The 23,776-nt window shown below is 40.0% G+C and overlaps 2 protein-coding genes across 5 annotated transcripts in view; one reads left to right on the forward strand and one right to left on the reverse strand.

Moving 5' to 3' along the window:
* The window catches only part of LOC124151714 (transmembrane protein 180-like), a 32,938-nt gene extending 24,487 nt beyond the window's left edge, over positions 1-8,451 (forward strand). For 3 of the 4 annotated variants that reach the window (XM_046524310.2, XM_046524307.2, XM_046524309.2), the window contains exon 7: positions 653-8,451. In XM_046524310.2, the coding sequence (XP_046380266.1) occupies positions 653-888 (236 nt within the window). In that variant the 3' untranslated portion in view covers positions 889-8,451. The remainder of the gene's footprint in view (positions 1-652) is intronic. The other variant, XR_006863399.2, reaches the window with a different exon arrangement.
* Positions 8,452-13,481: 5,030 nt separating this feature from the next.
* On the reverse strand, positions 13,482-18,916 carry LOC124151715 (toll-like receptor 13). Its single transcript, XM_046524311.2, has 2 exons — positions 18,789-18,916; positions 13,482-16,210 (listed from the first exon to the last, which is right to left on the reverse strand). Exon 2 carries the CDS (start codon positions 16,194-16,196, stop codon positions 14,127-14,129), a length of 2,070 nt encoding a protein of 689 aa, XP_046380267.2. The 5' UTR covers positions 16,197-16,210; positions 18,789-18,916; the 3' UTR covers positions 13,482-14,126.
* Between the last annotated feature and the right edge of the window lie 4,860 nt (positions 18,917-23,776).

The raw sequence follows: 23,776 nt of genomic DNA on the forward strand, positions 1-23,776 counted from the left end.
TGGGGTCATCGAGTGTGCATAAGCTCCTCTCAGTGATCTATCATCTCCACACGCAATGTCGTTGAATAAGCCAAGGGATGTTGAGAGCTTTCAAAATTTGTGAAACGTGTTCCGAGAGTACATAAGCACGCGTTTTGGTATTACACAATGTGTAATACAGCTGTATGTTTATTAAACGGGTGATCTCTTCACGGGCAAGTAATAAACTATATTTTTAGTTGGCATGTCCCACTTCCTAATTCCTGAAAGCTTTTAAGAACAATGATGTAAAATTACTATGTAATTAGAGTTGAAGTTTATTAAAGAATTGCCTTCCACTTTGTGCGAGTGCATTGGAGTATGAAGCTTCAAAGTGTGATGGCAATACTGTTGGAATGTCTGAGGTTTTGACATTACCTGGGCCCGCTTGCACAAAGCGATCTTAGCGCTAAGATGATCGTAATTCCCATGCTTTAACATAGGCTTACAATAGTCATAGCGCTAAGATCGCTTTGTGCAAGTGGGCCCTGGTCCATAGGTAACATCATACAAATATGCCATGAAATAAGTGCAATCTCAGTTTTCATAAATATTGTGTTAATACCATACACGTTCATGTAAAAAACATGAAATTACTATTTTGTTATCAGTGTTTAAATCTTTTCCCACCCAGGTCATGACATATTCCAGTCAGGCAATGAGGCAGGTTCCATCAAGCTGAGTTACCACGACATGGACACGGGAACCCGGGCCCTTCATCGCCAGGGCTGCTTCCAGCTCCTTGTCTACGTCCCCATCATCTGTGCAGCATCCCAGCTGCTTGTGTGGACACAGTTCTCACTCCATGGACGCCGTCTTGCGCAGATCAAGTCACTCAGAGAAGGAGGATATAGTGGCTCCCATGTGTAGATCAAGTGTTCATTGGGTAGAAGGAGCGTTCAATGTGTAGAGGGAGCGTCCAGTGTTAAAAGGGAGCGTCCAGTGTTAGGAGGGAGCGTCCAGTGTTAGGAGGGAGCGTCCAGTGTTTGGAGGGAGCGTCCAGTGTTAGGAGTGAGCGTCCAGTGTTAGGAGGGAGCGTCCAGTGTTAGGAGTGAGCGTCCAGTGTTAGGAGTGAGCGTCCAGTGTTTGGAGGGAGTGTCCGTTGCCTAATACCCTTGAAGAAGACTCGTCCCATTCACATGATACAGATCGAAATCTTCAAAAATACAAACCTATCCATATGCTTGTACAACTTCACCTACCTTGGACAAAGATCCTTCCTTGTAATGTTATGCCTATGTTCTTTTCACCTGAAAATCAAACCATGTGACAGGGGCATCCCCTGAACCTGACCAAATCTCACAAAAGTCCCAAATGCTTGTGAACATTACCCGAGCCATTTCAGAAATATCCAATTCTATTTGTTGTAGTGGTTCCACCAAGTTGACTATTTTTATGCTATACCTTCTCATGCTTAGGTGGAAGTCAGTAAAATGACAGAGACAGGAGTTGCTCTTCTAGTGTTTTCGAAGGGAGAAGAATTGTGATGTAATATAGAGAATGTTCTATGCCTATGTTTGTGAGCATATTAGGGCAGTGTATATCCGTGAAGATGAAATCGTAACCAGTGTTTGAAATATGCATGGTCATAGGTCCTTGACATGATCCAACTGAGAAGATTACGGGGTCCTGAGATGAACCAGCAATAGCCTCAAACCTCAAGGACTTGGTGATCCTCATAATTTGGAACACTTGTGTCGTATGTTTATTCGTACAGAGCAGGATCATTGCTGTTGGTCTCGGCAATATTCAGAGAAAAGTTGTCATGCATCAAGGAATTATCAGTGATCTCTTCCCGCAGGACTACGTCCCGAGTCATGTGACCCTCAATCAGTTGACTGTGTGGGATATCTGTGATAGAAGCCTTCAGTCCAGGAAACACATTTTAGTCGAGAAACATGGGAGATTTTAATGTTAAAATATGGTGAAAGATTTATCTGTCTGAATCTGTTATTTGTTTGTATGTTTTCTGGACAGGGATATATATGTTGGTACCCACAAATACTACTGGACAGTTGGTGTACATTATCTTGCCAGATGCCCTGTTGAAGCCTTGAGGAAAGCAAGTCACATTAAACTCACATCTTCTACTCTGAGCTGATACCAACCTCTCTGTGAAGATCTGACAACCTTTCCTTGTAGGTCACGTCAAGTGAACCTCAACCAGTCAGCGTTGAGGCTGGTAAATTCTTGGTACAATTGTAGGAATGATTCTGACTGGCATTTCTGTTTTCTTTATCTCAAAAACGAACTGAAAAGGCCAGTTCCATATGTAAATAATTAAGGCTGTGCCTTTTTATTGCTGTGGCTATGCGCCCTGTTGTTTCAGAGAACCATTGCATCAAAATCAAAACTGGACTGCTGTCAAAGGAATATTTGTATTCTGTGTGGGTTTGACTTTGTCATCTAATCAATTTCTGAATTGATGTGGTAAAGAAATAAAGATGCTACTTTTCAGGAAGCTGACAGCTAATTGGCTCAAGTACCCACACATTCTCATTTAGATTGACTCAAGTACCCACACATTATTGATTCTCATTTTGATTGGGCGCTCAAAGTTCGCTCTCTGTTCACCTGACTCGACCTGCTATGGCAGGGGTTGTCAGATCTTAATGCAGAGAGATATCGTATCAGAGTAAACCATCTCATGTTGGCAGAAAGCAATATAGAAGCCATGTTAACTGAGCCAGTGTTGAAATGTTTCTGAGACAGCACTACTGGGCTGCAGCGTGACTTGACATTGTGTCAGTGAATTTCATTAGGTTAGTATTACGACCATGTTCATACTGACAAATGCATTTCATGCCCATCTCCTGGATTTTTCATAGTATGATGATGAAGAGCCTTACCTTTAGTGCCCTAGATGTTGTGTGTACCTGTGTACGTGGTGCAGTACAAGGGAGACAACTCTAAATCCACATCTTGTAGTGTTCCTTTATAGGAAATTTCCGAATGTTCATTCTTGAAGACCCTTGAAATATCCACATTGTAACAAGGTAAAGATACCTTCCTCTAATTCTTAAGTATTAATTGTTAAGAATATTTGTTAAGAATATTTGTTATGTTGTGAAATATGTTTCATTTCTAATGATGTTAATTTGTCTTTGGTGGTTCGAATGACTGAATTTGATACATGCATAAAATGATTGTGATTAGCAGTGAATTCCAAAGTCCTCATCGTGATGTGGAATGTGTGTGTTTCCTTGGTGTTTTTGTTAATACTGTTCCTATACCAAAGACCGAGGGCACTATCCGCAAAGGGTTTGTAGCACTACGGTTTTCATAAACCTATGATGAACTATATAGTTACGATAGCTTGTAACGCTACGAACACTTTGTGGACCCTGGAAAACAGATGACTCATCAGCTTTATGTGAGGATGAGGCCCTTCCCTCTACCCTCTAAAATTGATGTGTTAAAGTCATGTGAACTCTCTTCATAATGTTACTTACTAATGCTCCAAAAGACGGGTATGAGGGATGTATTTGTCCCACAGGATCTGCATAATTATTCAGAGCAAACTTTTTAGAATTTTTTTATAAAAGTTATCAGATGTATTCAGAGAAATGAGAATCAGACTTTTTGTCTCTTCAACATTGGTATGTTTTAGACTGGAAACATCATCAAATGTGGAGTAAGACTAAAATGTGTCATAAAGGCTGATTTTCAGGAAGTGTCTCTCTAACATTTGAACATGAGTGGGTCTTTGACCTAAGTTGATTTTCATAAAATATGTTGATGAAGACAGTCCAAACCTTTGGTAAAAATATCATCTTGGGTCACAGACTTCCTCACAGTAAAACAAATAGCCATTCTTATGTATTTGAACATGTCAAAAGTCCAAAACCTGAACATGTAAGAAAAAAAGGCTTGTTGTCAGTCTTTTGACCATGTTGCATAATTTTCATACCAATAGTTCAAAGTTTTCTGTAACTTTCAAATTGACATTTTCAGTGAGCCTTTGTCATTCGAAACAGTACAATTAGATACCTCGTCCTTTAAAAGGGAACACTTGACACCTCGTCCTCTTCTCTGTCCTTTGTTGATGGCCATGTCATTGTCTTGATACACATTATTTATTTGTTCTGTGGCCTTCTGCTTCTGTGATCAAAGGTCAGCTGACAATCAAATTGTGTCACCCTCTGAGAAAGGGGAGAACCTGTAGGTTATATTTTTATATGGAGATTGATGTCTGTCAGATGATTTATAAAATGACAATGTTATTTTGCTGGTATCTGTCTCACAAGTTCCAATGATGCATGGTTTCCACCTTTGTTGAGTCAAATGAAGGACATTTATGAGATCTCAAAATATTGCCACATATTTGTTCAATCAGATAGTCAGTATACGTCCTTACAACAAAAGAACAGATTACAAAATGCCTCAAAATAAAAAAAATCACATGTACCGTGTTCGACGTAATAAGCGCCCAGGGCGCTCTCAAAATTAGAAATAGGGGGCTCTTATTAGAATATTATTTTGGTGAAAAACAACAGAGTTGAAAGATAAATTAAGGGTGCATATAACACACGAGTGCGTATTATTCGCGAATAAATAAGTCTTGTGTACATTGATCAATCAGAAGGGGTGCTAATTGGGATTGTTCAATATATTAGCAAATATCGCCGTGGGCGCTTATTAGAGCGGGGCGCTTATTACGTCGAATACGGTATAATAAACAATTTTTCATGGATTTGCAGGCTATGTATATAGAACTGTTTTCACCTTAAACAGGACACTGAGTAGTTGGAGCTGGTGAGTTTGATCTGCATCAGAGAGATGATTTATCTAGGATTCTAAACTTCAGACCCTTGGCAGGCAAATTTGGAATAAAAATCATTATTTTGTTCAAAGATATATTTTTTGATTAGGAAGTATATTAACATTGCATTCAGTGCAATAATGTGAGACTAAGCATTAAAACTTCTACCGCTTTATAAGGTTTTCAGTGATATACAAATCACATGAACATGATGAATTCGGTGATAAAGGGTGATAGAGCAACAGTGTCTACTCACCTGTAAGGTCAGGAAAGGACTTGTTTGTTCTGCTGCTATCTCTCACAGCTGTACCCGAGCAATACGATATTGATGTACTGCAGCAAGTCTTTCCATGATACAACGCTTTCCTTATTGGTAATGATAACAATTTATAGGTAGAAATAATCTCTGTACAGGTGTGTGTTCATTAACTTGAATCAGTTCATGCATCTAACTTCTAATAGTTGTGACTGTTGATATGTGTGAAGCATCTATTAATGTGAAATATGTAAGTATGGCCTGACCAATATATTTGCTGTACAGATTTCTTTGTCAATATGCTATTTAGAAATATATTGCAGGGATGATTAGAGGTTTATTTCCCAAATAATATATGGAAATAAAAAAAAATATACAAGCAAATAAATTGCATATTTTCAACAAAATAAAGCATTTTTTACTCTTTGACTTAGAAAATATATAACTGGAGATTTAAGCCCAGGAACTGTAAAATCAAGAAATGATCATTGGTTGACGAGTGTATGGTAGGGAGAAGAGATGTACAAGTGTTGTTCCTGAGACTGGGGGACCAGTCGTGCCATGCTGGTCATCATGACAGAGATGCAACTTTACCTGATACAATCACCCCATAGGATAGCTTTAACAGTAGACAAAATGACTTGTGTCAGCAGACAACTGCCTACTGTACATATTTGTTCTTGTATGTAGGTGAGTTGATGAAGGTGTGAGATGAATAATGCGTTGATACATACACTTGAACCTCTTTACCTCCAACTCTGATGGGGGGCACGGGTGGCCCAGTCGTCTAAGGCGCCGCGATTCGCTGTGCAGAGTTGCGTCCCTTGGGCACGCCAGAAACCTATGATTGTGGGTTTGAATCCCGGTTCACCCCGATTATGTTTCTAGGTTTGTCAGCACCATACCCGTGCTCGTGGGTTTCACCGAAGTGGTAAACGTCTGAGACCTGCATCACTTCGGGCTTTCCTCCCACATTAAGCTGACACGCCATGATATAACTGGAATACTGTTAAAAGCGGCGTTAAACCCAACTCACTCACTCACTCACTCCAACTCTGATGTATCAAACACTGTTACTGTATTTTCAACAGTAGAAACCCTGTTCACTGAGATATATCAGCGTCCTGACCCTGTGTAGGTGTAGGTGAGTTGATAAAGGTGTGAGATGAATAATGTGTTGATACAGACACTTGAACCTCTTTACCTCCACCTCTGATGTATCAAACTCTGTTACTGTATTTTCAACAGTAGAAACCTGTTCACTGAGATATATCAGTGTCCTGACCCTGTGTAGGTGTAGGTGAGTGGATGGAGGTGTGAGATGAATAATGCGTTGATACATACACTTGAACCTCTTTACCTCCACCTCTGATGTATCAAACTCTGTTACTGTATTTTCAACAGTAGAAACCTGTTCACTGAGATATATCAGTGTCCTGACCCTGTGTAGGTGTAGGTGAGTGGATGGAGGTGTGAGATGAATAATGCGTTGATACATACACTTGAACCTCTTTAACTCCAACTCTGATGTATCAAACTCTGTTACTGTATTTTCAACAGTAGAAACCTGTTCACTGAGATATATCAGTGTCCTGACCCTGTGTAGGTGTAGGTGAGTGGATGGAGGTGTGAGATGAATAATGCGTTGATACATACACTTGAACCTCTTTACCTCCACCTCTGATGTATCAAACTCTGTTACTGTATTTTCAACAGTAGAAACCTGTTCACTGAGATATATCAGTGTCCTGACCCTGTTAGTTCAGCTAGCATATATGCCGACCAGACAATCAACAGGGACCATAATTCTGTATGTACCCCCAAATATATTTTCAGGGCTGACACACCATATACTTTCCCTGTTTTGTGGACATGAAGTGTCTGTGTGGGAGGTGGGTAGCCCAGGTGTTAAAGCGTTTGCTTTCCATACTGAAATCCCATGTTTGATTCCCTACATGGGTGCAATGTGTTATGCCCCTCTGAGGTGTCCCCCACAGTGATATTGTCGGAATATGACTAAAAGCAGCATTAAATCTAACTCTCACTTGCCATGTTATGTTCATAAGTTTGCCTTATTTTTCATTATACCTGTATCACAAGTTTCAGTTTGCAGAACTCTTGTGATTTTATTAAGATTACTGTTTTCGGAGGCATATGGGTAGCAAAGAGTTTTTGAGGGGTTAAGGAATTCATTCTTCATACCAAAGACCAGGGTTCGATTCACAATGTTGGTGCAATGTGTGAAGTCCATGTTTGTGTTTTGCTCCCCAGCTGCACTGTGATATTGCTGGAATATTGATAAAAGCAGCATACCCACTGGTCTTAAGTCAAGCTGCTCACATATGAGCTTTAAATGCTGATTGGCATCACCTCATCTAATTTTCACAGTCTGTTTTTGGAGATGCCAGTTTTCAAGGTCATTGGCACCCTCAGGTTGATGGTAACAAGGCTCGACTGTATTTCAGATTTTTAATTAATCTCCCTGATCCAACTGTTGACATTGTTTTGATATGCTTCTACTGAACAGTTTATTCTTTATATCGTCCTATTTTCAGGATTTATAGAAGAATATATTTTTGTTGTTGATTCATATTTATTTTATTACACATGTGCATGGTTGTAGTGAAAGTGCAATGCTTTTTGTACAGTACTGAATAATATGTATGTTTCTTTAGATGAAATTTGTGAAATTTATGAATTATTTACTAAATTTGTTTTTATTCAAATGGAAGACCTACTCAATGCAATATATATCCATTTTGTGAACATTCATGCATCCTAAAAATGTTCAATGTCCTATGAATAATATTTCTCATAACTTCATTTTACAGCATTAAGACATTATATTTATTAAAGCGATATGTACAACATGTCTCATATTATGGTGACAAGGTCATAAATCTCTTTGAATTTCAATCTTTATTCTACAAAAAAAAAGGAGACAAAAGTAACTGTGATAATTATTTCACTTGTCATTTGTGACAACTAAAAACCCCTCCACTTTCTTGTGTTAGCATGGTTAGTAATGGTGAAGATGGACCCTATCAGCTTTTGAAAATTTTACTTAATTTTTTTTTTTATCCAGATACAAAATTTCAAAATGGAATCATTCGTAGCAAAGGTTTTGTTCATTCAACAAATTGAAGTGTACTGAATGGTTAGTTTCTCTCAGAAATTGGAAAGAAACTTGAGGCGTGACTCCTTTGGGCCCGAACACTCCATTAAAAATATGACCAACCTACCTTGATGTGTCTTAACCAGTGTAATGTTTTTTGTACATTGTTAGAAGATTGATCAGTCTCATAGACCATATGGTCATGGTCATCATTACTGATTTTCAGTGTCCAGTTATCAGTACATTTATGTAATCACAGTGACTTTTAAATTTGAATAAAGATATATTATACATCTCAGCTCTCTATTGTTGCTACTTATTTTTATCCCCCGCCGCGCGAAAGCGCGAAGCGGGGGATATAGTATTCACGACCGTCCGTACGTCCGTCCGTACGTCCCACCTGTTTGTTGCCGCGATATCTCAAGAACTAAACACTGGATTGTCTTCATATTTGGAACTATGGTGTATATACAGACTCCGCAGACACCAGTCGGTTTTGGTGACCTTGATCCCATTTTCAAGGTCACAGCAGACAAATCTGCTTTTAGAGTTGGAAAACGGTGTTGCCGCGATATCTCAAGAACTAAACACTGGATTGTCTTCATATTTGGAACTATGGTGTATATACAGACTCCGCAGACACCAGTCGGTTTTGGTGACCTTGATCCCATTTTCAAGGTCACAGCAGACAAATCTGCTTTTAGAGTTGGAAAACGGTGTTGCCGCGATATCTCAAGAACTAAACACTGGATTGTCTTCATATTTGGAACTATGGTGTATATACAGACACCGCAGACACCAGTCGGTTTTGGTGACCTTGACCCCATTTTCAAGGTCACAGCAGGCAAATCTGCTTTTAGAGTTGGAAAACGGTGTTGCCGCGATATCTCAAGAACTAAACACTGGATTGTCTTCATATTTGGAACTATAGAGTATATACAGACTCCGCAGACACCAGTCGGTTTTGGTGACCTTGATCCCATTTTCAAGGTCACAGCAGGCAAATCTGCTTTTAGAGTTGGAAAACGGTGTTGCCGCGATATCTCAAGAACTAAACCTCTCGATTGTCTTCATATTTGGAACTATGGTGTATATACAGACACCGCAGACACCAGTCGGTTTTGGTGACCTGGACCCCATTTTCAAGGTCACAGCAGGCAAATCTGCTTTTGGAGTTAGAAAACGGTGTTGCCGCGATATCTCAAGAACTAATCGCTGGATTGTCTTCATATTTGGAACTATAGTGTATATACAGACACCGCATACACCTGTCAGATTTGGTGACCTTGACCCCATTTTCAAGGTCACAGCAGGCAAATCTGTTTTTGGAGTTGGAAAACGGTGTTGCCACAATATCTCAAGAACTAATCGCTGGATTGTCTTCATATTTGGTACTATGGTGTATATGGCGGGGGATATTTCGTCACTCTGTGACAAATACTTGTGATGGAAAGGTTTATTGACCTGGTTGATTGCGTGTTATGGTACCCTGTGATGTTTGACACCACTCACAATATCAACCACTGTTTTGTCTTGCGCAGACATGACTTTTAACAACCGTCATGATATATATGTAGCTGGAATATTGCTCACCGAGGAGTGGCTTGTTGTTTAACTATCACTCAGCAATATTACAGCTACATGACGGCGGTCTGTAAATAATAGAGTCTGGACCAGACAATCCAGCGATTGATATCATGATCATCGATCCACGCAATTGGGATCGATGACATGCTTCAACCAAATCATCGAGCCTAACCACCCGATCTCGTTATTCCCCTCTTACGACAAGCGTAGTTGCCTTTTGCGGCAAGCTTGGGTTGCTGAAGACCTTGGAAAATTATTGAAAACTGATTATTCTTCAGGTGTTTTCTTTAAAAGAATATTCAGGCTCACAGTCTTTATTAAAAAAATATGTCTGATTTGCAGCTGCAGATAGAACTTTGCCATCAAACGGTGAATTAATTGCTGTGCTTTTATAGACTGACGGTAAATAAAACCACGACAGCCTAAACAATTAATTAAAATAAATCTTATACTCTGATGCGGTACTCTGCATGCTGAAGATGCCCCCCCCCAAAAAAAAACAACAAAAAAACCCAAAACAAACCCAACTCAACCCCCCCCCCAAAAAAAAACAACAACAAAAACAAACAACAACAAATAAATTAAAAAAAGTAAAAAAATAAAAATAATAATGATAAAAAATATTAATAAAAGTTTGCGTCAAGTGCTAATCAGCTAATCACATGGCGGCTTTCTGAATTGTTTTGGTTTAATTTCTTGACCACCTCGATTTTGATTTTGATTTTGATGGTATTCCCCTTTTAGTAGGTGCAGTAGAGTTGAATAACATCTGGGTGTAAAAAATACACAAAAACACGGCGCGGTCTTTATTATTTTTCATTCGAAATTTCCCGGTTATATTCGTTTTCGAGATACAGAAGTCAGATATGCTGGTCTGAAGGCTTCACTCACTTTTACCTACACATTAGAAGCCTCAGCGCTGATTGGCAGATAGGAAGATTCACTTGACGCAACTTTCTCTGGAGGGGTTGTCAGATATTCGTGCAGAAAGGTAGCCTGTCAGATATAAGGATTTGATTTTAATGATTTTGTACTGTAAACAATTAACAATAGACACAATCTCTGGAAAAGTCTGGAATTTAATGACAGGTGATGATACAATATGCGAAAGAAACAAAAGATGTAAACAAAAGAAAATAATGCACCAGTTGGTCCTTTGGCCCTGTCTAGCAGTGAAGAGGAGGAACATTATAATGACAGTTCTTATTAGGTAACAATAACAAAACAGCATACAGTCACAAAGCCATAACTAAACAAGGCAGAATACAACTGTAGAAAGGGCAATACTAGATTACAATGCTCCAATAAACAATGCCTTTATCCCCACTGGCAAACATATCTTTATCAGTACAGATAACAAACGCAACTGAATGAGATAATCCTACAAAAAGCGACAGATTATATTTCTGTTTAGAGACCGATCGGAGCCAAATGAAATAAAAATAATTGCACTTTTCTCTATCTGGGGAAAAATATAAAGGATACAACTACATAAAGTAACTGCAAAACATATTAAATATTAAGTGATCAAATGTATGTACATGTATCTGCAAGCTGCTTTGAACAAAGTCCTCTCTGACAAGTAAATACACTTGTGAGTGAGTGAGTGAGTAGGGATTAACGCCGCTCTTAACAGTATTCCAGTTATATCACGGCGTGTCAGCTTAATGTGGGAGGAAAGCCCGAAGTGATGCAGGTCTCGGACGTTTACTACTTCGGTGAAACCCACGAGCACGGGTATGGTGCTGACAAACTACACTTGTCATAGAATGGATACGTTCTAAAGTATTTTGGCAAGACAAAGCCTACCAACAAAAACAATATCCATTGGGATAACGATGCACATTCAAGAGATGAGAGTGATACTACTTTCAATGGCGTCGCGGGGGCGGTCGGGTAGCCCAGTGGTTAAAGCGTTCGCTCGTCACGCCGAAGACCCGGGTTCGATTCCCGACATGGGTACAATGTGTGAAGCCCATTTCTGGTGTCCCCCGTCCGTGATATTGCTGGAATATTGCTAAAAGCGGCGTAAAACCATACTCACTCACTCACTCACTTCAATGGCGTCGCATTTTTGTTTTATCTAACGTACAATGAAGCATGTTCATAGTTATAACACGTGTTTGTTATTATCAAAATAATAGTCCAAGTTGTGTCTAATCACTGTCTGTATATACTGGAATCTAGAGTAAACTACGGTTATAACGAACTCATAGGGACTACTTATTTTAGTTCGTTATAACCGTAGTTCGTTATAAGCATATATACAGCATAACTACAGCAAATAGTCGGGACTAAAAAGCAAGTTCGTTATATCCGTCAGTTCGTTATAAGTGTGTTCGTTATAACCGTAGTTTACTGTATATTGCCTGTTTTTGAAAGTAGTTTCAGCATAAATGACTATTTCAATATGTGCTTTTTCACACGTCTGCCAAAACACTCACTCGGGAGAATTACATCTGAATAAAACGGTATATACACATCACTACATACAAGAATAGAGGATATTTATCTTTTCTCCTCGAATAACACATGGCCTGCTTTTCTAATCAAATAACAAGCGATCTTACAAAGATGACATTGTCATGAGTGGTGCTTCCACGAGTTAACTTGTCAACCTTTTCAGTTCACGAAATGAGATAAACATGTTATTTGGCAAGAGAATGCAACTGTTATGTTTATCATATATTTTTTTATTGATCTCACGCGTCTGAAAATCATAGTTTCAGTCAGGCAGAGAGTGAGTGAGTGAAATATCAATGTTTGTTTGTTTTTTAACGCCGCACTCAGCAATATTCCAGCTATATGACGGCGGTCTGTAAATAATCGAGTCTGGACCAGACAATCCAGTGATTGACGTCATGAGCATCGATCCACGCAATTGGGATACGATGACAGAAATATCAATGTCATATGTTCAGATAGATATAGCATATCACAAAATAGTACATGGTATGAAATACATAATATCATTAACCAGGTAGTCTTGTGACATTCCAAAATATACTCTGTGACGGTTGTGTAAATTCCCCGCATATTATGTACAGTGTCTTATGAACTCATTCTTACCTATATAGTGATTACTGTTCACTACAGACAACATTATCATCAACAGAAAACACAAACATCAGGTGTTTATATTAAACAACTATCTTCAAACCTCATGGGGTAAGAGGACTTATAAACCTCTTGCGACGTCATCCTATTGTTCCCCAGTCGGATTAAATCTCATAAACAGGGACGTTGTAATGCCCGGGATTTTATACAATATACCCGGGATTTTATAGGATATTCAAGTCATATTTGCTATATAATGTGTTATAATATCCCAGGGATTTTATATAATGTGCTGGATATTTTATTAATATAACTTCCGTTCAGATTGTAACATGTAATGAAATGTAAAATCAAATGACAAATGTTTTCTTTATATTCCCGAGGATCGAACTCGCATCCTTCATATCTGTAGACCAGTCAGTGTACCACAAGGCTACAGAGGTGTTGATAGGCCGTAATGCTTTTTAGAATGTCTTTTTCAAGATCCGTACGCCAGCAACAGATATTTGACGCCCGTTTCCTAAGGTCCATGGACAGTATGTTCGAAACATAAAAATGTTGATAAATGTTGTTTTAAGGTTCAAAATCGGTTTATAAGTAAGATAAAACACTTCCCCTCGGGTTGTTATGATATTTAAAACCCTTTCCCTCGGGATGCGGGTTTTAAATATCATAACAACCCTGGGACGTGTTTTATCCTATACATATCACCATCATGACCAATAAAGTTACTGTCAATCAAAGAATCCCCTCAAAGCAACTGCAAGCTGCGGAACTCGTACACATAGATAACGGAATGTATCCCAAGTCGTTTTTGACACCATTGATAAAACGATTGCTACCTTGGTCTTTGTGAAAGAATCGTTTTTTACCCAAAGAGAAATTTATTGTTTAATTTCACTTAAAATTGAAAGGAATGGAAGTGTTTGCATTTGTAGACACAAGGGATTTGATTTGAATTGTTTACAAGCTACCTTAACATGAATCAACCGCACTTTTACCTTTCAAAACAGGATTCAAGGCTTGTTATGACAGGGCAGTTTGTAATGCTTCGTTCGACGACCACGAACTACGAGATATGTTTCATACTACGAGCATAGCTTAACATGGACTGTCGTAGCCCTTCGCACGCTTTATGTATTGGGCCCATATCACTGCCTTACTCACTACATCAAGTCAGGTTTGTCTTTGGGTAGATCAGTATCAAGCCAGTTTTGTCTTTGAGTAGATCAGTATCTTATTGAATACATCAAGTCAGTTGTATCTTTGGGTTTTCAGGCTATGTGTAAATCACTCCATGGCAAAATGGCCATATAGGTATGTATCAACAGTTATTGGGCAATGGTGTTTTTGATTCTCTGTCTAAACAGAGCTCTGGCCTCTTCCTCATCTTTCCATTCGATGTACGTTGTTGATATCATCAGAGCACGTAGTGTCGATGTTACGTGACATGGCTGAATCTGCTCGAGAAGAATAACGGCAATTTCTATATCATTCTTCAGATGGGAGCTGAGAGCCACCTGAAGCTCAAACTGGCACCAGTCGCTTTTCATGTACTCGTTAGAGATGACGAGGATGGTCTTTCTGCTGGTCTCCATGGCGTCAAACACGTTGTCTATGATGAATCTACCGGCGGCGAAGTCTCTGCTGTGTTCACACAGTCGCAGCCCAACCTCGCCCTCAAGGAAGTTCAGAAGCTCGTCGTAGACCCAGTCTCCGTCGGGGTTGCTATAGGAGACGAAGGCGTCGTATTTCATGTCTTCTGGAGGACGTCGTTGTTGACGTCTCCGTCTTGGTCGCAGCAGAGAAATCCAGTATAGGAGGTGCCAGCGATACCGATAAACCACCAGTGCAGTGACGGTGAATACCAAACACACAGACAGCGCTATGGTCAGAATAACAGGGTACAACTTTACCACAGCGCACGATTGTTCAGTAGGATTATAATTAGCAAGTCTGATGCGTTTTCCGTCAGGATACGCGCACACGTATCCATCCGGATAATTGGAAAATTTGACGCTTTTATTGGCAATAACCTCCTTCATCCAGTTCCTGAACCACAGAAGGTCACAAGTGCAAGTGAAGTGGTTGGTAGCCAGTCCGATCTCCTTTACGCTGAGCCGAAAGTTGAGAGGAAAGGTGTCCTCCTTAATCATTTTTATATTACACGAGGTCAGGGTGAGCTTTTGTATACTTGTAGCATTCGAAAACACACCACTGGTGAGGTTGGGGAAGTTATTCCCCAGTAAGTTTAACTCTCGTAGTTTCTTCAATTGAGAAAACACACCTGAGGGTAATTCACTGAGTCCCGTGGAGTGCATCAGAAGTTTCTCAATATTTCTTAGGTTTTGAAGAAACAATCTCAACTTGTCTCCATATAACTGTAAATTGGTCCCCCCTAGGTTGAGAACACGGAGATTGGGTGTGAATTTGAAAAACGTTCCCTGAATAGTACGAGCATGTGTAAATGGTGGGTTGTTGAAATAGTAAATGTTATGCAAGCTTGTGGAATTGAATACACTGTCTCCCACTGATTTCAAAGACAAGAGGTTGGAAATGTGTAAACTCTGTAATTTGGGCAGATTTGCAAAGGCGTTGTTGGGCAAAGCTTCAATTCTATTGTTTGAAAGCAATAGCTTCAGCAGATTGGGCAGGCAGCTGAGAGGGGACGTATCCAAACTTCTGATGCCATTTTTCCGGATATCTAACCTTATTAACCGAGGCGTTAAAGGCACACCTCCGTCTACACATAAGGAAGGAATTTCAACCAGATTATTCCCTTTTAGAACCAACAGTTTTAGATTGGGCAACGGGGTTTCCACGATAAAAGAATATAGATTATGTTCGGATAGTTCTAAACGTGACAAGTTTTGTACCTGTGATAAAGCAGAAGCATTGAAAACTTCTATTCCCCCCACAAAAAGCGTCATACTTCGAAGTGATGTAAGATGTTTGAACACATCAGCATTAAGAGTCTTGTCGGTTCCACCATCAGCATAGAGTGTGACACTCTGGAGGTGACTGTGGACGTTCTGCAGCGCTGATATAATGCCTTTAAGAAGGAAACGTGGCTGTTGCCATTTCAGCGACTGGAGAAAGGATAGGTCCTCAAATGCATCAGGTGCTATTCCAGTGATGCTATTTCTGTCCATTGTAAGGGATGTGAGGTGGCAGTATGTTAGGTTAGCCATCATGTTCCTTGTGATGTAGCCGAGGTCTATACGAGCAAGTTCAACCCTTGTTATGTTTGGAAATGCTTTTGGAATTCCGGCCTTTTTGCCACGACATTGCATTCGAGGAGCTTGACACATACAGTAGGAGTAGCATCTCTTCCTTAATTTCCCGTGTACTGTCCAAGTAAAGGCAAGGGAAATGAGTATAATAACACAGAGGGTCTTCATTCTTAGAACGTGGTCTGCAAAGAAAAGGAGCGTTTTTATATTAAAATGTACATAAGTGGCTGGACACATGTAACAATACCCCGTTATCATGCTCGCATTTTACCCCGTACTGTTCAAGTGAATGCAATGAAAAGAGTATAACAAGAGTTTGCCACTAACGTGGCTATATCCCCCGCCCCTGTTGCAGAATTTATGACAAAATTAAATCTAAACCAACCCTAACCTTTTTTAACCGAGGTGGAACTTGTCATGGAAATTGTAAAAAAAAGAAGAGTTTGGAACCTAAGTCCATCTTGCTGCCATGGAAACGTAAAAAAATAAAATTTTCTAAAAATTCTAAATAGCAAAAGGCACAGTTCAGCATGTACCTGATAGACCTGCAAAGTTTGATGAAAAAATATTGAACGGTTTATGAGTTATGCTCCGGAAACGAACCCTACCCTAACATAACCTAAGTCAATCTTGTTGCCATGGAAACGTAAAAAATAAAATTTTCTAAAATTTCTAAATAGCAAAAGGCACCAGTTCAGCATGTACCTGACAGACCTGCAAAGTTTGATGAAACAATATTGAACGGTTTATGAGTTATGCTCCGGAAACGAACCCTACCCTAACAGAACCTAAGTCAATCTTGTTGCCATGGAAACGTAAAAAATAAAAATTTCTAAAATTTCTAAATAGCAAAAGGCACCAGTTCAGCATGTACCTGACTGACCTGCAAAGTTTGATGAAAAAATATTGAACAGTTTATGCTCCGGAAACGAAACGTGACGGACGGACATAAGGACGGACGGAGCCCGTTTCTATATCCCCCGCCAACTTTGTTGGGCGGGGGATAATAAGAGTTACTTCATGTCTAGGACATTGTCGCTGGAACGAAAAGAAACGTATTAATGTTAACATGTACGCATGCGGACACATACCCACGCCCCGTGAAAATCCGGGTTAGAAATATTAATGGTCTTCAGCAACCCATGCTTATCGCAAGAGGCGACCCACGGGATCGGGTGGTCAGGCTCGCTTACTTGGTAGATGCATGTCATCGTATCCCAATTGCGTATATCAATGTTCATAATGTCCACAACTGGATTGTCTGGTCAAGATTCGATTATTTACAGACCGCCGTCGTAAAGCTGGGATAGTGCTGAGTGCGGCGTTACACAACAAACAATCTACCAAACATATGGCACTGATAAAGATATGTTTTAATTTCAGTGATGGGAGTGATATAATCAACAATATACCCGATAAATCCCATTGTAAACCAGCGATCACATATCCACGATGCACGTTGACACACTATCAGCCACGTCATTGACCTATCCTCCAAAGCAGAAGGATACAAGTTTGGTGACATATACAATGCTTTGAAAAGGCGTAGCCATACCCCCTTCACATTGTGGCCTTGAGTCTGATCTTGGACCTTCCGGTGGCACATGCAATATCATTCACACTCTATCCCCATTCTTACAAAAAAATGATTTTTTCATTTGCTTAATTCAAAAGAAAAACGGGACAGTATTAATATTGATGACTTGCACCCTATTTCAATGACAGATATAAATGACAAAGAGTTTTAGAATATTGGGTGACATTGATTTTGTCGACAAAAAGGAAACGTACCTCAGTTTCATAGTTCTTTTGCCTGTGATGCTTGAGAAGATATTAATTTTTTTATTTTTTTTTTGTCAGTTAACAAAAATAGTTTAGCATTAAGATCACAACGATGAACAAGCACGGATATCGCCAGTAGAAGAAACATTCATGCACAATTTCAGTTTCATTACTCTAGACGTTTCTGTGGAAGAAATGTGCAGAGTACCCATAATGCATTAAAAAATATCTTCAAATTGGTCCAAGTACAAAATCCAAATTGATTGTAGGCCCTCTTAAGCTATACATTGCGGGGAAAAAGAAAATACACACCTTTGTGTTATGGAGGCTGGAAATGACAAGAAATGGTTATACAATGGGATGGTATTGGTTGGATGTCAAAGAAGTGTTTTTGGCTTTCCATTTGCAGTGTTTTCAGCCTAGTATTGTTTGAAGTTTTGGGATCAATTCCAACTTTCAAGTGTCTGCTTTCTTTTGTCTGGCAGTTTACTTACTTGTATAAGGTTTAAAAAAGCATAAACCATAATGTGTTTTTCGATATGGTTGCTGTGGTGGCCATATTGAAAATCGGATGTGAATCTCTTTGAGCGGACGTTTGCCTTACGCCACCGGCAACAGTATACCAGCCATATCACGGTTGTTGGTCAGTAATCATTCAGGGTCAGACGCGTGAAGATCCCGGGTAGAATAGGTCTTCAGCAACCCATGCTTGCCGTAAAAGGCGACTGTGCTTGTCGTAAGAGGCGACTAGCGGGATCGAGTGGTCAGACTCGCTGACTTGGTTGATGCATGTCATCGATCCCAATTGGATCGATGCTCATGATATCAATCACTGGGTCGTCTGGTCCAGACTCGATTATTAACAGACCACCGTCATATAGCTGGAATATTGCCGAGTTCGGCTGTAAACAACAAACCAGCCAACTTACTCGATTTTCAGGAAGAAGAGCTACAATTTGATGTTTATAAGTGTCTTACCTGCAGGAGTCGATTTCCGATGACCCTCTATCCCGATGCTCCGAAGATATCTTGCACACTGGGCATTTACAACGTCAACGTCGTGGTTAAAAGACAATCGAAATAGCGTCGACTGAGAGACTATTCCATCCAGGAATTGAATCATAAGGCAGGCTATAGAAAAACAGAAGGAAGCGGTATGATGACCAACGGGAAATTGAAAATAGGCCAAGAGGAAACACATGTCACTCGAGTTTTATGCTGGAGATAATTGAAACAAGGCTATAAATTAAAACACATCCGTGACGTCATTCTAGTGTTTAAACGCTCCATTCTTGGAGAGTTGTTTTTCAACTGTACATTATCTTGAACAAACATTTGAACCAATTTCCGCTTGGAACAGACGGAAATATTTTTCACATTTACAAACAAGTGAATAATCTTTTTCCCGAAAACATGTGTCGCCAGCGAATTTTCGAACCCGGATCGTTTGATTTGAGGACGTGCAAATGTCAACCCCAGCTATGGAGGGATGGTGTGAAATTAACTATTAGATATTTTCATAATTTTGCATAATGCTTAAAATCTCAAAATAATATGTATATAGTTTGTGTTAGAGCAGGTTACCTACAACAATGTATATATTTATACCGATTAGATAAACCTTTGAGTAATAAAAAGAAATCAGATAATATATTTATCCTTGTTCGGGGCTCTATATTTCCTATTTTTCCCGTAAGCGTGTATTGACAATGTGCAAGCGCTTGATAAAATACTGGTTTAGGACCCAACGAAATTATGAAGAGCCGTATACCATGCCTTGTAAATGTCAGCTCGCGAGGAGGCTTGGTGCACGTGCAAGAGCGGCAGAGAACTTATTCCTCGTGCTTTATGCAAGGGCGACTCACGCAGTATAAGTACAGTCAACAAAGAGGTGTGATTTATTTAAAAAATATTTTCCACAACAGAATATTTTGTCAAAGTGTAAAAGTAGGGATGAGTTACTCTCCATTCCTCTGCTCCATTATTTCTAAGGAATGGAGAGTCACTCGGACATTCCCCGACTGAAAACTCATCCCTCTGGTCCAGTATTACGTTATTTTGTCACGGTGACTAAAATGACAACAATTTAATTTTTAAGCGAGTACGGGTCATTGTTATAAAGGGTCAACTGGCAAAATATTAAGGTGAGTAATATAAATGTAACAGACTTATTATGCATATATGACGTTAAAACTGCTTCAATCACCAATACTTATATATCTGGAATATTACTGAGTGAGGGAGTGTGGTTTTACGCCGCTTTTAGCACTATTCCAGCAATATCACGGCGGGGGACACCGGAAAATAGGCTTCACACATTGTACCCATGTCGGGAATCGAACCCGGGGTTCGGCGTGACGAGCGAACGCTGTAACCACTAGGCTACCCGACCGCCCAGAATATTGCTGAGTGCGGCGTTAAACAAAAAAAAGCAAGAGTTTGCCACTTACGTGGCTATATCCCCCGCCCCTGTTGCAGACTTTTTGTCAAAATTAAATCTAAACAAGCCCTAACCTTTTTTAACCGAGGTGGAACTTGTCATGGAAATTGTAAAAACAAGAAGAGTTTGGAACCTAAGTCATCTTGTTGCCATGGAAACGTAAAAAATAAAAATTTCCAAAATTTCTACATAGCAAAAGGCACAAGTTCAGCATGTACGTGACAGACCTGCAAAGTTTGATGAAAAAAATATTGAACGGTTTCTGAGTTATGCTCCGGAGTGAGTGAGTGAGTATTGTTTTGCGCCGCTTTTAGCAATGTTCCAGCAATATCACGGCGGGGGACACCAGAAATGGGCTTCACACATTGTACTCATGTGTGGAATCGAACCCGGGTCTTCTGCTTGACGAGCGAACGCTTTAACCACTAGGCTACCCCACCGCCCGTCATGCTCCGGAAACGAACCCTACTCTCACAGAACCTAAGTCGATCTTGTTGCCATGGAAACGTAAAAAATAAGTTAAGCTCCGGAAACGAAACGTGACGTACGGACGGACGGACGGATGGACGAATCCCGTTTCTATATCCCCCGCCAACTTTAAAAAACAACTACAAAGGATTGTCAGCGTGAACAAATGAACTTTGCTGACTGACGAAAACAATGGATTCCGCATGTGATGGTGTTTCTGACAAAATTTATCCCCATTACTATTTTCATTGTACATAAATGACCCCGAGCAATCTCTATTGGAACATAACTGTCACGGTATAAATGTTGTTTATAATCTTGGTGATGACGCAAACGTATTATTACAATTTATAACTTTACTGTATGCTGATGATACAGTCTTATTTAGTAGATGCCCCGCCGATTTACAGAAAACCCTTGACTCGTTTAAAACATACAGCACTAAATGGAAACTAGATGTTAACATTTCAAAAACAACAATTATTATTTGTGGCAGTGGCCCTGCTAAACGAAGTAAACTCCAGTTCATGTTTGGTGGAAAACACCTCGAGATAGTAAATAGCTATGTTTACCTTGGCATAACATTCCATAGAAACCGAAGGATGATAAGCGCATTCAAATCTATTGCCTCTAATGCCAAGAAAGCTATGTTCCGTCTCCTGAAGAGAGCAAGAAATATTAATTTACCTCTCGATTGCCTTATATCGGCGTTTGATTCTACGGTATCACCTATCTTGTTATACGGTACAGAAATATGGGGGTACGAAAATGTACAAATTATTGAGCGTGTTCATTTAACATTTATAAAATTTGCAACTGGATAAAGAGTATCAACTGCCCTGCTTTGACTGGCATTGGATCTGGTGCCACACTCCAGGATAAAAATACTCGGCCTCACAGGGCCCGTGTGGTAACTGACTTCCACACTCCAGGATAAAAATGCTCGGCCTCACAGGGCCCGTGTGGTAACTGACTTCCACACTCCAGGATAAAAATGCTCGGCCTCACAGGGCCCGTGTGGTAACTGACTTCCACACTCCAGGATAAAAATACTCGGCCTCACGGGGCCCGTGTGGTAACTGACTTCCACACTCCAGGATAAAAATGCTCGGCCTCACGGGGCCCGTGTGGTAACTGACTTCCACACTCCAGGATAAAAATACTCGGCCTCACGGGGCCCGTGTGGTAACTGACTTCCACACTCCAGGATAAAAATGCTCGGCCTCACAGGGCCCGTGTGGTAACTGACTTCCACACTCCAGGATAAAAATGCTCGGCCTCACAGGGCCCGTGTGGTAACTGACTTCATCAACCGAAATGGAATCACCAGAATGCAGTGGCCTGACAATTCCCCAGATCTGACACCGATTGAACACATGTGGGGCGTACCGGGACGATGTTTGCATGCACATCGCTCACCAACTGTATACCTGCAAAAAAACAACAACAGAGTAGAAAGCAATACCCCAGGCAACTCTTGTCAGGTCCATGAGACAGCAGTGCAGAGACTGTGTCCATTCTAAGGGTGACCATATACGTTAGTGACACCCTTGGTATTCTTGTGACTTTATGAACTTACACTACTGGTTTCGAAGGCGATGTCTGGGTTACCTTGTTCACACAATAGAAATACTTGATCGCTATTTGATGAATTCATTTAAAATCTTCATTTTCTGACGATAGTAAATTGCCTGTTTTGTGTCCCATACCAAAACCCTGGTGATGATACCAGGTGTTGCTTCGATGAATAAAGGATAACTTTTGTTATGAGGTTCAGCAACAAGGAATAAGTAGAAAAAAATAATTAATTGTCAGTGTTTTGCTATAAATTCCTTATTGTCTCCTTTTAATTCCAATTTCTTATTGTGTCCAATTATTACCTTGGGGCACCACCTGTGAAATACCACACATATAAAAGTTGCGCTAATACGGTTTGAAATTGAGTATACACGGAACATACATAAACCGACTGATCACTTTGTTAATGTGGCAATAGCTCCTGCGACAGCTTGAGAGAGAGAGAGAGAGAGAGAGAGAGAGAGAGAGAGAGAGAGAGAAAGAGAGAGAGAAAGAGAGAGAGAGAGAGAGAGAGAGATGGGCCATGGGCTTTCTTAAGATTGTACTTAACTAAACTAACTTACAAACTAAACCTATTCAAATATAACACTGTGCATTCAAATTCTTCCAAGTGAAGTTTTTATTCTAAAAATGTGATATACTGACTAGTTATTTCCATTCCCCAGATATTACAGAAGTTCGAAATGGGAAGAAGAGTTGTGACATTTTAGGCCACAACGCTAAACAAAAATAGGCAATCAGTCTACTCTGATTTGTCTTGACTCGTTCGCGCCTCCTGGCCTTGTCAGCACCAACACATGCGGAATCCATTGTTTTCGTCAGCAAAGTTCGTTTGTTCACGCTGACAATCCGGGTTAGAATTGGTCTTCAGCAACCCAGGCTTGGAAGAGGCGGTGCTTGTCGTTAGAAGCGACTAACAGGGTGGTCAGATCGCCGACTTGTTTATCGTCGTGTCCCAATTCCGTATATCGATGATCATGATGTTAATCACTGGATTGTCTGGAACAGGCTCGATATAGCTGAGTCGACATAAGTATTGGTGATTGAAGCAGTTTTAACTTCTTTTATGCATACTATTTTGCGTAATAAATTAATTTTATATTACTCACCTTAATATTTTGCCAGCTGACCCTTCATAACAATGACCCGCACTCGCTTAGTAATAGAATTGTAGTCATTTTAGTCACCTTGACGAAATAACGTAATACGGGACAAGCAGGCGTTTCTGTAGAGGGGAATGTCCGAGTCACCTTCCATTCCTTAAAAATAATGGAGCATCGGCCCCGCAGGGCCCGAGGCCCATTATTTTTAAGGAATGGAGAGTTACAAGGATAGTCCCCTACTTAAAACTCATCCCTCTGGTCCCGTATTACGTTATTTTGTCACGGTGACTAAAATGACAACAATTTAATTTTTAAGGGAGTACGGGTCATTGTTATAAAGGGTCAACTGGCAAAATATTAAGGTGAGTAATATAAAT

The sequence above is a fragment of the Haliotis rufescens genome, unplaced genomic scaffold (genome assembly GCF_023055435.1).
Source record: "Haliotis rufescens isolate VD_foot unplaced genomic scaffold, xgHalRufe1.0.p SCAF_64, whole genome shotgun sequence".
NCBI lineage: Eukaryota > Metazoa > Mollusca > Gastropoda > Lepetellida > Haliotidae > Haliotis > Haliotis rufescens.

Excerpts from the sequence above, each read along its gene's own strand:
- LOC124151715 (XM_046524311.2), bottom strand. The coding sequence starts at position 16,196 with ATGAAGACCCTCTGTGTTATTATACTCATTTCCCTTGCCTTTACTTGG.